The 14,694-nt window shown below is 45.6% G+C and overlaps 1 protein-coding gene and 1 long non-coding RNA gene across 3 annotated transcripts; one reads left to right on the top strand and one right to left on the bottom strand.

The window, feature by feature from the left end:
• The first annotated feature begins 2,059 nt into the window (after positions 1–2,059).
• Positions 2,060–6,700, top strand: LOC141568910 (uncharacterized). Its single transcript, XR_012492211.2, has 3 exons — positions 2,060–2,217; positions 5,328–5,453; positions 6,209–6,700. It is a non-coding gene; the product is annotated as an uncharacterized LOC141568910 (long non-coding RNA).
• LOC109448004 (intercellular adhesion molecule 5) lies at positions 2,830–13,039 on the bottom strand. 2 transcript variants are annotated; one of them, XM_088802321.1, is made up of 8 exons: positions 12,778–13,036; positions 9,488–9,563; positions 7,896–8,162; positions 6,694–7,014; positions 6,163–6,441; positions 5,350–5,619; positions 4,433–4,675; positions 2,832–4,237 (listed from the first exon to the last, which is right to left on the bottom strand). In XM_088802321.1, the coding sequence occupies exons 2-8, from the start codon at positions 9,543–9,545 to the stop codon at positions 4,029–4,031; spliced, it is 1,647 nt and encodes a 548-aa protein (XP_088658447.1). In that variant the 5' UTR covers positions 9,546–9,563; positions 12,778–13,036; the 3' UTR covers positions 2,832–4,028. The 2 variants fall into 2 exon arrangements, with proteins under 2 accessions (XP_088658446.1, XP_088658447.1); XM_088802320.1 differs by having other exon boundaries at positions 2,830–4,675; positions 12,778–13,039.
• Positions 13,040–14,694: the final 1,655 nt, after the last annotated feature.

Raw genomic sequence — 14,694 nt, 5'->3', positions numbered from 1 at the left:
GCTGGGTGGGGGTGGGTGCAGGGGGAATGGGGAGTTGTTTAGCGGGTTCAGAGTTTCAGTTTTGCAAAATGAAAAGAGTTCTGGAGATTGGTTGCATAACAATGTGAATGTACTTGACATTACTGAACTACAGCCTTAAAGCATTTAAGATGGTAAATTTTATGTTATGTTTATTTTACCACAATTTAAAATTTTTTCAAAGTATTTTTCTCCTGCAAAATCTTCCTGACGGTAAGATTAGTGAGATTTGCATGAGAAAGGTTTCAACTGGCAGAGCTCAAGCAATCTTAGACCCCTGGAATAATGTTTTTCTGACTCCGTGTAACCTTTTTAATTTACTCTCACCTAAAATGACCACTTCTGAATTTCCTCCATCAGCACTGCTGAAGCACACATAGTGACTTTTGTTTCTTTTATACATTTTCCCTTTCTACACAAGTCCTCCTCAGAATGACAAGACCTAGGCTTCTGGGTCAAGCAAACATGACACTTGGCCTTGCAGTTTTTTAAATTCACTCCCCCTACTCCCCTGTACCTACTCCCCCTGCACCCCTGCACTACACACACACACACACACACACACACACACACACACACACACACACGCTGAGAAACACTTTGAGTGATACCAGTATTAGCGTCACCAACTCCTGCCGGTTTGCAAGAGACTTTCCAAGTTTTAGTGCTGTAAGTCCCATGTTCCAGAACCCCTCAGCTCAAGGCACACTGGAACAATTGGTCATCCTACTAGTAGTCCTGAATCTTAAGGAACAAAAAAAAAGGCAAAGTAGACGAAAGAAAAGAAAAAGAAAAGGAGGAAGAGAGAGCAGAATGAAAAAGAGAAAGACAGTGTCCATGGTATATATGTCTTTGGATGGCCGTCAATGATTACCATGGCTTTCTGACTGTTGCCTTGAGCTTGTCAGAATTATGGATGCGATTACCACCGGCACTGTTAGTGTAATAATAAAAACTAATACTTGTGAACTCATGTATACAACACCATGCTAGTGTTTTTACAAATACTATGTCTTTCTAACTATAATCCTATAATAGGTAAATACAATTATAATTCCCACAGTAAGAAGCCCCACTAATGATTCAAGTTATTTTTTCCTCAGGCCTAAAAATAAAGACACTGGAAAGTTACCTTTTTTTCTTTTTTCTTTAACGATTTAATTGGGGAAGGGGAACAGGACTTTACTGGGGAACAGTGTGTATTTCCAGTACTTTTTCCAAGTCAAGTTGTCCTTTCAATCTTAGTGGTGGAGGGCGCAGCTCAGCTCCAGGTCCAGTTGCCGTTGTTAGTTGCAGGGGGCGCAGCCCACCATCCCTTGCATGAGTCAAGGAATTGAACTGGCAACCTTGTGGTTGAGAGCCCACTGGTCCATGTGGGAATCGAACCGGAAGCCTTTGGAGTTAGGAGCACGGAGCTCCAACCGCCTGAGCCACCGGGCTGGTCACCTTGACTTTCTTAAGAGGGTAAATTTTTGGAGTATTAAAGGCAGCTCTTCTCCTGAAGATAATCAGGGTCGCTGCAGTGAAGTGTGAGCTGTTTGCTCTACTGTTCAGAAAAAGAGCATAATCCAAACCTTTTTGGATGTGGGACTCCCTGGAGACAAAGCAGCTACCCTTAGGAGAGAGAGTAGGCAGAGACCAGCTCTGTTATTCTGGAAAAGAGATGTAATGAAGCCCTTTGTGTTTTAAGAATTGACTAGGAGGGGCCATTGGACCCCTGGTTGTGTGGATCCTTGGGGACAGAAAGGGAACAGAATTTTCAAGTCTACGTGGGGAGGAGCCTACTCAAATCTGAAGAGCCTTGCTGGGCAGCTGATCTAAAGTACTGAGCTCGAAGAACTGTAACCCTGGAAACCCATGCAAAGAAGCCACTCCTAGCTGGACCAAGACCTGAGGAAGCGGATCAAGCTCCTGAAAGATCCATGGCAGCCGACCCAGAACGCGGATCTGCCAACCCCCGAGTTCAATGGACTGTGTAGGACACTCTGTCAACAGTGACACCATGTGGCAGTGAGAAGCAAAGGCAGGAGAAGGCTAAGCCTCCAGGCTCTCCATGGTGGAACCAGGAAGTCCTAATGACACCCATCCTCCCTCCTGTTTAGGATTCACTGTGCTTCAGGGCACGGGGCCCCGAAGTGGGGTTTGCACACTAATTCCAGACCTGCGGCTGCTGATCCTAAGACACGGAAATGACTGGAGGTAACTGGATCAGACTGCTCTGTACTCTTCTCTCTTAAATCGGCTTCCTAATTTATTTCTCCAAGTGCTTAATTCAGAAAAGCAATTTATATTATACAATGAGACAGCAGTGGCTACTATATTTAGTGGAAAATTTGAGGCTGGAAAGGTTATTTTGGGGGGATGCGTTTTTTGCAAAATGAAACAATGTTATTTCCAGTCTCCTTCCAGGAAGCCTTTCTTGATCCTGAGTTAGGCATTCTCACACCAACCTGTGCTTTCCCACTCAGAGGAGTTAAGGGGCAACTGTAATTTCCTGTTGACTTGCTCTAGCTTCCCTCGTAGACTGCAAGCTTGTAGGAGGCAGGGACTGTGTTTTGTCCACCATTGACTCTCTCCCCACTGCCTTGTGTGTGTTGAAACCAAAGGGTTATTTTTATACCTAATCCATAATCCTGACTCAGGGAAGTTCTGGGAAGGAGAAATTTTTTCCCTTGATGCCTGATGCTGTGTTCTAGCGAGTGTCTGCAGTTTGGAATTCTGTGGACCTCTCTTTATCTGGAAGTCTGGACTGTAGTTTTGAGGGCACGTCCAACAGGCTGCTGGCCTGAGCTAATGTACCACCTGCCCCAGGCTGGTTGTTTACGCTACCAACTTGACATTCTTTTCTTAGAAATTGTATTCAAAGTGCAACCATGTGGCTTAATACAAGCTTTCAACAAAGACAAAGATGAGGAATACTTTGAGAAATTATAAAATCGCTTTTATTTTTACCATATCCACCATTTCAGTAACCCATATGTGACTGATTTGGGAGAAAAGATCTGCTTTTGATTCCTCATATCTTCTCTTTCCAAAGAACAGAAAGGGAAGCTGAATCATGAAATCACGCAGTGAACATTGTCACAGGAGGAATCCTCCTGAAGCTTAAATAAGTTTGCAGATATATGAGAATACATATTTATTTATGGAAAGGAAGAATAAACATTGGAACTCTACCATAAGAGCCTGTATAGGTAAAAACAAAACAACTAATATGTCGAATGTGAACTCAGAGATGATTATAATGGATTATGAGAAGGAATTCAGGGAGATGTTTGGAGCCCTTAACCTATGAGGCCAATTTCATGGAAGAACTCTAACTTCCACTTCAAGGGCAGAACAGTGGGCTAGGTAAGCTGCCTGTCTGACCCAATGTGAAATTTCTTATGCTTTTTATTCTCCTCCAACGCACACACTAGATGGTAAGTTGAAATCTAACCAGCCACTAACTCTCAATGATGTCATCAAGCTTGGGTCTGGGAGCAGGCATTCCAGACCCCCAGATTAGGGGAGCAGGGAAATGGGTAGACAGAAACAGGGTTCCGATTCCTGTCCCTTTTGTTTGGTACTCACTCTCTTCAAAGTCCTGTCTCTGGACTAAGAAATTGGTTCCCACCTAGTCACGAGGAAACCATGAGAAATGAGCTGCATTTCTGAGACATTTCTCTCTTCAGTCTGATGTTTGGGAGCAAAGGGCAGTGGTAATGGGGATGATGAGGCAAGGGCAGCGTCTTATTTTTTTAATCTAACAGTCGATTGATGAAGCGTAGAGCCAGGAGAAGAGGCCTTCTCTAGCTAAACACTGAGACTGAAATTCCTAGTGACTAGAGAGAACTCGGAGTACAGCTTGTGGATGGATTGGATACAAGGGACAGAGGGGGCCTGAAACACTTATTTTATGGGACTGCACAACATAAAGGATAATGTCTCTTCCTTTCCCTGCTACCCCTTTACTCCCTGAAGTGAACCCCAGTAGTAGAGGGCACCTCCAACCAAATAGCCATCTCTATTTAACAACCGTGTGCGTTCCATTTTTCGGCTTGTCCAACAGCAAACTGGCTTTCCTCCTCTTTGTCCTTCTCTTTCTGCCTAGAGGGCAATTTCCTCCTCTCTAGCTTGCAGGGCCGATAGTTCCAATATAGTGCTATGGTGATTACACCCACTCCCAAGGCCACAATGATGATGATGAAGATGGTGGAGCTGTTTCCTTCATCCAGTCCTGCCCAAGTACAGAAGACAGAGCATTGGGAGGGTTCTAGGGCAAGAAAATCACCCCACCGCAGCCCCCAAGCCCACTTCTCAGTCTCACCCTCCCCAGCCCACTGAAATCTTTCTTCTTTCCATGTTGGGAGAAGAATCCCAAACCCCTGGGGGATTTCCGTCCTGGGCCTGGCAGCAAGTGAGGCACAGTCACCTTGAACAATGAGAGTAATGTCTTTGCTGACAGAGCCCAGCTGGTTAGTGGCTGTGCAGCAGTAGATTCCAGTGTGGTTCTGGGTGGCCTTCTGTGGTACTTCAAGGTCGAAGATCACTCCATTCCAGGTACACACCAACGATGGAGTAGGGTTTCCCTTTGGGATGCAGGCAAGCATCTGCTCCGTCCCTTCCACCCAGGTCTGGTTGCCAGGGCAACCAGATTCCTCTAACCGTGGCTTATCTGGAAGCGAGTTCGAGTTCGGAAGGGACAGAGCTCAGGGTGCCACATCCCCTCCTCACTGTCATGTTCACCTCTCCCTCCCCTAATCCAAATGCTGTGTCCCCTCCATCCAGCAGCTTTCCCGGGGAGGATCATCAGTCCCCTGCTTTGAGCCACTTCTCTCCTCCCTTCCCTAGGAGCATGGAGTCTGTCTGGGATGTAGCATAGGGCATTTTACTGGATTCTGACTAAATCATCCAGGCCGCTCTATCAGGGGTCGCTCTGGGGCCCCTGCTTCCCATCTTTGCTTCTCAGGGAGTGAGGACAGGGGTAGTGGTGAACCCAGAGATGGGGATTTTTCTACTTTTGAAAATATACATTTTTATGTGGAAATTTCCTCCCTCAGCATAAACTTCAACTATCACTTCCTATGTTCTCAGCCATTGGCCCTCAACTAATATTGCCTGATCACTTTAACCACTTTCTCTTTTCTGTTCCCAGTTTCCCTTAATGTTTCTTCCCACTCACTTTGCTGGGTGTAAGGTAAGCTTGGAGAGCTTTAATTTTACTTTTTCTCTTGACTTTATTTTAATGAGAAAAATGTGGCAACTCTAATAATAAAGCTGCTGGCCAAGACCTCTAGAAATGGGAGACTAATAATTTGTTTTGACAGGAAAGATCAGGCCTATACTCACATAAGACATGGAGCTGGATCGTAGTGGTTTTGATGAACCGCTGACCCTGAACCTCCAAAGAAGCCTCACAGGAGAAATTTCGACCATCATCTTCCTCCCTGGTGGTAAGTAAAAGCCAGGCAGGCTCCCCAGGGGCAGGGAGGTCTGGGACTCCCTGAAGCCAAAGAGTAGGGCTGGGTGATGTTAACACATGCCCTGTGCAGGTCACATTAATGTCTGTCCCTGCAAATGGGTATAATTCTTCGATCTCCAGGATTGGTGGAGGGAAGCCTATAAGGAAAGGAAAAGGAGAAGCAAACATATTTCTCAAACTGGCAGGCACTCCTGTGCTCTTGCTACTGGCATCCCCTGGGTGAGCAGGCACCAGGGGAAAGACTATGGATACCATGACTGCTTCTGTGCGGAATGGCAGCAGCAACGAGGTGGTTTGGAAATTTGAGAGCTTCTCCTACAACAAATGCAGTATGCCCTCACTTGGCTGTTTCTGCAGCAAGGGTAGCAAGATGTCTTTTCACCTTATAGATTTCTTCCTCAGCTCCAATAATTGTTTCTAGAAACAAGTTCAAGGATCCACATTCGCTGTCTAAGTAGGATGGCCTAGGGAAACAGGGTGAAGGCTGGAGAGAACTACTGTGTCAATGCGTGTCTCCAACCTGCCTGCACTTATCAGAGCAAGCTGAGGACTACTGTTCACTGGAGAGTGTGCCTAGTAAAGGTAGCAGGGATGTTTGCAGTCATATCCCCAAGGCTGTACTGTGGGAGTTTTCAATGGCAGAGAACCCTCATGGGGAAGGGAAGAGGCTGGTAACTCACTGTAGACATGCACTGGTTCTCTTGTTTTCTGTTCCATCGGACCCAGAGATACGAGGCAGGACAGCTCCTGGTCCCCAGTCTCCATGGCCCGAACAGTAGCGTTGGCCCATGCTGTGTCTTCTTCCCAGAAGAGAAAGGGGCTCAGCTCCTGGTCTCCCAGGAACATGTGGAACATTACCTCTTTGGCTGGGAACACCCTAGCCACCTCACAGCTCACAGTCTCTGCCATCCCAACCTCCAAAAGTGGAGGGACCTGGATTTGCGGGCGCTGAGAGAATTCTGCCAAGAAATGAGGAAAAGGAAAAAAAGGAGAAAAGCTATGATAAATCATGTTGTGTAGGACCCCACAATGTAGGAAGGGAGTGGGGCAAAAAGCTCTCTGTGCCCCAGGGTGAGTTTAAAGCCCAAGAGGTGGAGCTCAGTTTTCCTCACACTCTCATCCCAAACCCTGTGGGACCTCAGTCTTGAAGGCCAAGGTAAAATGAGGAAAATGAGCCTCAGGTTTGCTTCCATACCTGAGTTCTGACTCACCAAAGCTCCGGAGCACCTTGATGGCTGAACTGGAGTGAAAGAGCTCGCCTCCACGTGAACTCAAGTCCAGCTCTGCACGGCAGGAGAAATTGCACCTGTCGTCCTCCCTTTGCGCTTTGACCCTGATGGTGACCTCGGCTCTTTGGGAGGCCTCAGCCAGGCTCATAAAGTTCTTTCTATGTAGTTCTTGGTTACCCTGGAGGAGGGTAAGGGTGAGGTTCTCCAGGGGTGCTACACGGGGCACATAGCACTTCACTGTAAAGACTTCATCCATGGCCACCCATGCAGGCTGCAGCTCCAGGGTCACCTGCTCTGGTGGCTCTTTAAGACAAAAAGGCGGGTTTGAAGAGAGAAGCCTCTGCACCTCTCCAGAAAGAAATGGGATAGGACAGGAAGCCTGTGATAGAAGGTGACTTAAACCATCTGATCAACAGTGTCAGCCTTCTGCCACCTCTGTCCTAGATGGGACAAGTTAGCCTTCTGGTTCTTCTTCTGCCCATCAAAGGTGGCTAAAGCCATAGCCAAGAAATGTGACTGCTGAGGGGAGGTCCCTTGCTTTGACTGTTGCTGCCATTCTGGAGCACTGTTATCTCTTAAAGGAGGTGTGAGCAGCTTCTGAGGAGCTCTTTAGCATCACACAAAACTATATCCTAGTTAACCACATTCTTACCCCCACAGGGATCACACTTATTCTTAAAGCCTACCTTTGCCAATGCTATTTGCCCATCTGAAAGACTCTTCCCGCCCATCCCCATGACTTCAAATCCTGCCCATTCTGCAGGGGTGAAGCTCAAGAGCCTCCTCTTCCACGAAAACTTCTTCAACTACTCCAGCCTACAAAGACCCTCCTTTCTCCATCCACTATTTATTCTAAGAATTTGTGGCAAAAATTCAGCACTAATTTTACATGTTTTTTGATCATTTATAAGTCAACATTATTAGCATATGCCTCCTGTATTTGAACATATTCTCAAGCACAGATGCCTCGATGCCCTCAATGGTACACTCCTAATTTAAAAGCCTACACCAAAGGGAAATAAAAACAATTGGCTTTAGAATTCCTATAGTATGATGGAAAAATAATAATCTTCATTAAGGGCCCTAATTCTCTCCCCTAAAAGAAGTCTCTAATTTTTCCCTAAATGAGACCTAGTCATGTTCCCCAGTTCTTCTCTTCCTCCCCAACCCTCAGCCCCACTCACGATACATGGTGATGCCCAGGCTTGTGTCCTTCTGGATCCCGGCGCAAGAGAAGAAGCACTGCAGGATGGAACTCTCTGTGATATCCTCCAGGAGAAACTGCTTCCACCGAGGCCCTTTGCCCACCTGGGTTTTCTTTAAGAAAGTCTCAATCCCACTAGGTCCTGGGTCTGGACAGGTAGTGCTGCAGTTGACCATTAGGGACTGTCCAAACTTTACCAGGGCCTGATCTGGCCAAACAGAAACCTCAAAGAGCTCTTCTGTGGCTCCTGAAATGATCAACCACATATGCCAGAGACTCTGGTGAGGACCACAAGACGCAAACAAAATACAGAGCCTATTTATCTAGTTATAGGTTAGAGACTAGGAAACCTACCCTGAATGAAAAGGTACAGGGGAGTAGACAAGAAAAAATACCCTGATGAACAAGTTAGAACTCTGATTCCATCACCATTCCCTCCATTCACCACCTTTCTTGGGATCTGATTTCTCCATTAGTGTCACTGTGGAAACTATGGAATTGCTAAACGTTATTCCTAGGAAACCATTCATTCCCTTCTTAAACTTCCAGAAATCTTGGAAACTCCTAGGATTGGCTGCTGAGGGCCCTCATGGTAGACCCCTAAGAAAAAGAGTTTTGTTACTTGTACTTCAAAGCAGTGTTTCTCTCAAATTATGGCCCAAGGAGTACTGTCACCAGAACCACCTGGAATGCTTGTACAGCTGCAAATTCTAGCTCCACTTCAGACTGAATGATTAAGAACTTGTGAAGGTGGGACCTGGAAATATCCAAGTGAACAAAACAAGCCCTCCTGATGACCCTTATGCATACTAAATTACGAGAACCACTAATCTAAAAGTGACTCTCAGGGTTACTCAATTCCCATGGAACTTTTCACCTCTTCACAAAGTGCGACTTCCATTTTGCTTTGGTGGTAAGTTAACAGATGTTTTTAGATACTTAAGAGTTTAGTCTGTTAGGGAAATCTTCTCAGGTGCAGTGAGAGAGACATCTTTCTCAGGTAGATTTGAGATGCTCGATGTAGGTAAGGAGCACAGTCTCAGGAAAGCTTCCCTGTAGGTCCCCTTTACCTACTCCAAGTCCACCATCTCCTTCATCTCCCAAATAGCCGTCCCCTCTGGGAATGCACACTCTTGTCGCAATGTTACCCACCAAGGCTCCAGTTCCTTTCTTGCATTTAGAGAACTCACTCCTCTGAGCTATGGGCTCTGTTCTATTAAAATCCAATTTGTGACACAAAGGGTGGCAACAAAGAAGTAAAAAATATTCTCAAGAGCAGCAAAAGGACAGTCCTGGGCAGCAGAGAGCCAAGCAGAGAAGGTATATATATTTCTTAAGGAGAGTTTTCTCTGATGGTCTATTATCCTGTCCCTTATTTGGGCTATCCCAATATGGCCAGAGACACCTAGATTCTGCGTCCTAGTGATCCAAGAAATAGGAAGTCCTCCCAAGGGTCCAGATGAGTGAATACGAAAGTGTCACCCTACTCAGGACTTCTTTCCCCTTCCTCATTGCCCAGCCACCTGTACCCTGGCACATACTGACTAAAGAAACTTTCCCAAATAGACTCACCTGGGCAAAGGATCAAAGCCAGCAGGGCCCAGACACCAAACAGGAGCATTTTCATCATTATGAGAAGGGCCAAAAGCTAGAGAGAAAGAAAGGAGACAAAAATGCTGGAGAAAGTGACAAAAATATATAGAAAATTCTTTCTTTGATATTGTTAAAAGTCAGCCCCTTTCCTGAAACCTCTCACAAAGTCTGGAGAAATTGAGCAGTGTCAGTGCTGTGGGCGGTACCCAAATAACTTCTTGCTTCTGTTTATTTCACTTTGCTTTATGTGTATAGCAAAAAGACAAAGGAAAATAGTAGGAGATATTAAATTAAGTGAAAGTCCTGTCAAAAAGACACAGGAAAATAATAGGGGATATTAGATTGAGACTCCTGTACAAGCTTGTATTGCACTTGCCGTGTTTCCCTGAAAATAAGACGTAGCCGGACAATCAGCTCTAATGTGTCTTTTGGAGCAAAAATTAATATAAGACCTGGTATTATATTTTATATTATATTATGTTATGTTATATTATATTATGTTATATTATATTATATAAAACCAGGTCTTATAGTAAAATAAGACCGAGTCTTGTATTAATTTTTGCTCCAAAAGACGCATTAGAGCTGATTGTCCGGCTACATCTTATTTTCGGGGAAACAGGTATCTATTTACATGTTTGCCTCTAGCTGAGTCAATAGAAGAAAGCTGTTAGCATGGAAACATGAAAAACGAGGTCTAGAGAAATGATATTTGGCAGTGTTTATCTAGCACTGTCCAGTGGACAGTGACCCTGACTCTAGAAAATGTGGTCATTAGAGTCCTATCCTCTGATATAAGGGAGAAGTGTTTCATCAGGCCTCTGTCTTCAAGACCTCTATGAAATAACCCTCAAAATAATCCATCTCTTTCAGATGTGCCTCCATGTTCACCAAGCAACCTTTGGACTATAACTTTGGCTAAGTTAAATCTAAAGTGTCCACTTCTCCTTTCTCCACCAATCCATACCAAGATTTTTGTTTCAAAACCTCATTCAAGCTAACATCTTCTAAGAAAGGTTTCTTGATTAACCCTGTCCAATTCACAATCCCTCACTTAATCACAGTATCTCTACCTCACTTTATGCCAAGCGTAATTTCTGAAACTATGTATATTAGAATTTCTATCCAGATGTTTAGGGGGGTCTCAGTCTGGTTGGAAATGGGGGCTAGAGGCTGTGTTCGCATAGTTAAACATATTGGTTTTAAAAATGTATGTTACAGATCAATAAAAATAGCAGTGTTTGAAGTATTTTTTTCACATTTTACATAAGATTTAGAAAATATCAATTGTTCATATCTAATATTATTTTGAAAGTGGCATGGAAAGGGTGAAGGAAAATGGCCTTCCCACTGTTTTAAGGGCATGTATAACACTCATTTAGCTGTACAGTATTTTAAAAAATATCAGTCACATTAACTCATCCATTGTAGAATCCCAATTAACTTTTGAATTCCTTGAGATAAACTGCTCTCTTCATAACACCTACTCCAAGCTAGGCACTCACTACTGATATATATCTCATTTCAATGACACTTTCTCAATCACATCTGTCTAATAATTTCTAACATTTAGTAAACATATACTATGTTCCAGGCACTGGGCTGAGTGCTTTAGTTTATCTCACCGCAATCCAATGATTATTCCTACATTTACAGATGAGGAGATGGAGCCCAAGAGAGGTAAAGTAACTTACCCCAAATCACACAACTAATTAAGAGGTAAAGCCAGAATTCAGACCCAGGCATCCTGACTGCCGAGCAATGCTTAGTACTCCACTGCTTCTTTATAGTCAATGAGTCCAGACTATGTGTGCATTGATGGGGCCACAGTGTCACAAACAATTCGGAATAGAGGTTAAGCTACGAGCTCTTTCTATTTTATTCCTCTCTCCTGAGCTTGCTGATGTTACCTTTCTCTGCAAAGCCTGATCTTGCTGTGAATTAATCTCATAGATTATGTTCTGCTCCTAGAGCCTTAGCTAAGAAAAGACTTCCCACCTCTGATCACTATAAGCCTAGCTAGTGGGTTTTCCCTTGTGGTTGCCACTAGTATATGTCCATGCCCCACAAACAGATACAAAAATTCGAGGGCGGGGTCCATTTTGTTTTCGTACTTATGTACTGACACATACTTTGTTCTCTGTTATTTCATGTGTTCCCCCCAACCCCATTTTCCCACAGCTCTAATATTTCATCCTTGTTTTCACGTGGCATGTTATGATCAGGTACTAAAACATGAAATTTTATATCCATTTTCTTAAGGAAAAAAGACAGCAGCAACCCTTATAGAAAACAAATTCCTTTTGCTTACTCTGTAGATAATATCCCAAATATAAGGTGTACACTGTCTGAATTTCTAGACCTGTGCTCCAGCCACTAAAGGGTTGCAGGGAGCCTCGGGTCGACAGGGAGGGGAGGGCCACAAACACTGAGATGGCCGTGTAGCATGACCTTGACTTCCTTTCCAAGTCTGGGATTCTCACCATCCATTTATATTCCAGGGCGTCTTGCAGTTTCTTAGACACACCTGAGTCACATCCAGCCTTTGCACTATCTCTTCCCTCTGCCTGGAATTCGCCTCCTCCTCCCCGAATACTCCTTCACCCAGTTCCATGTAGCTTTGCAATGAGGCCAGCCATGACCACCTTCTTTTCAACCCTGGGTGCCCCTCTGCACCACAGCACACCCTTAATCGATGCTACTGCTTTCTACGCCCATAGCACGCGCTTCTCCCTCCACCACACTCTCATTTACTTCCCGGGCCTGTTACTACTGTCTGCCTCCCTCCCTGTCAGCCCATGAGGGCGGGGCCCTTTGGTTTTTTCACGGATGGATCCCAAGCACCCAGAACGGTTTTAGGTGTTCAACAACTTTGAATGAATTAACGAAGGAAGGAAGGAATCAACGAGTGAACGAACTAGATAAAATACTGACAAATATTTGTAAGACGACCTGTGTCCACCGTTTGGATTCAAAGTGTAAGACCAGTTCTTGCTCGGAAAACGTTTCCTCACTAAGCGTGTCCACAACGTGGCTCTCACGCTCTCAGCCCAACAGGCCATGAGGCTTTTAAAGGCAGATGGTGTTTAAAACATTTTAAAAAATGTGAAAAAAAAATACTTCAATGAGTGCGCCTCAGGGCTTCGGGCCCTCTAAAGCGTGAGGCGGCGAAGTCCACCATGAGGCCAGATCTCCATAGATTCGACAGGAAAACCAAGAGGAAACACCGGCATGATCCTATGCAAACAAAACAAAACCTAAATCCTCACTGAGGGTCGCTCCTCGTTGCTCCCGCCACTCCTAAGGTCGCTCAGCCTATCCGCCCGCTCCGCCGCCTCGCCGGCTGCGTTCTCAGGTACCGCCACGCGCTCAGACCGTTTGGCGGCGCCAAGCGGGGGCGCGCGAGGACGCTCCTGGTCGGAAGTTTCCTGATCTACCCAGAAACTCGTGACGTCAACGCAGAGGCTTAGCGAGGGTTGGCTGAGACAAGTGGGGCGGGTCGGAAGCTAAAGCGGAAAGAGGGGTGCGCAGGGAAGATGAGGGTAGGGAATCCTGGACTGTGCTTGGCAGAAAGCGCATATTTGACTTAAGTTAATCGCAACTAAGTAAAGCAAAGTGAAAAACGTAAGGAAAGGGGTTGTTGTGGCAAGTAATGTCTCTATAGGGAAAACAAGGGGTTGTCCTCCCCTGTGCTTGGTCATTTGTGGTGCGGCCACTTCGCGGGGGAGGGGGGGAGTGGGCTGTGCGCTCCCCTGCCTTCCGGTGTGGTGCGGTGGGGTTTGTTTGTTGTTGGACTTCGGTTCATCACCGGCTCAGAATCTTACCCGCTCTCAGCTCTACCTGTGTGAGCTGGGAGATGGAGTTGACAGGACTCAGCCAATATCTGAAGCGCCCTTTCTGTGCTCCGCCCTCCGTATACAAGTCACACGCTTGAGCAAACTAGAATTTCCTTTCTCACTTCCTACCAAATGTGTCTGTGCTCTTGCTCCCCCCCCCCCCCCCCCCCGCCCAGGACGGGCCAATGAGCCATAAAAATGGGGGTGGACAAGTAAAGCCTCCTCTGTGGCATCCTCACCTCGAGACCCCTTTCCGCAGCTTTATGTCAGACGCCTTCCGAGGGTCCCAGGGTCGTTTCTCAGAACATTTTCCCTGAGCCCAAATTGGGCCATTCTCATGGGCATCCGGTTGTGCTCTTGGCTCCCCCTCTGTCCTTGGGCTGATTGTGAGCCCTGGACTGAGTTCCTTGGTGCAGTGGGGGAAAAAAATATTTTTTTAAAGATTTATTGGGGGAAGGGAAAAGGACTTTATTGGGGAACAGTGTGCACTTCCAGGACTTTTTCCAAGTCAAGTTGTTGTCCTTTCAGTGTTAGTTGTGGAGGGTACAACTCAGCTCCAGGTCCAGTTGCTGTTGTTAGTTGCAGGGAGTGCAGCCCACCACCCCTTGCGGGAGTAGAACCTGGCGACCTTGTGGTTGAGGGGACACACTCCAACCAACGTGAGCCATCTGGCCACCTGGGAGATGAGTGGCAGATCATTGACTTCATTCTAATTGTGGAGGGCACAGCTCGCTGGCCCGTGTGGGAATTGAACCCGCAGCCCCGTTGCCCAGGCTCCCGCTCTAACCAATTGAGCCACCTGTCTGCCTCCAAATTTTGAGGATTTGGGTTTGTTTGTTTTTTCAGAAGGACAATGATTACGTGCATCCATTATCTCATTTAATATAACTACTTTCGAGGGAGGCATTACTATTAACCCCATTTCATGGATGAGGAAATAAACTTGGAGAGTCTTTACTATTCTCTATATGGGGGTGATGGGGCTGGGAAATTATTCACGTAGTTGGCAAGTTTGTCCAGTGTAAGTCTTAAGAACTGCATTTCTTTAATTTTAGACTAAGAGTGAGTGGCTTGGCCTGGGGCTAACTCCTTTGGGGGGCCTAAGGCAGCTGCCTTTCTTCTACCCAGGTTGTACCAATGCCTTGTCTCCTGTACTGACAGCATGAGGCAGAATGTCAGATGGAATAGAAGAAGCTTTGGGGCCAGACAAACCTGTCTATGAATCCCTCCTCAATGTCTTACTAGCTTTGGGACTATGGGAAAATTACGTAGCTTCTAGTTTCTTCATATGTCAAAAGAAATGACATTTAGTGTATATATATGTATATACCAAATAGGTATGCAATAAAT

Source organism: Rhinolophus sinicus, chromosome 12, assembly GCF_057876585.1.
Source record: "Rhinolophus sinicus isolate RSI-liver-muscle chromosome 12, RSI-T2T, whole genome shotgun sequence".
Classification (NCBI taxonomy): domain Eukaryota; kingdom Metazoa; phylum Chordata; class Mammalia; order Chiroptera; family Rhinolophidae; genus Rhinolophus; species Rhinolophus sinicus.
Note: the sequence above shows the minus strand (reverse complement) of the source record. Positions and strands in the feature narration are given on the sequence as shown.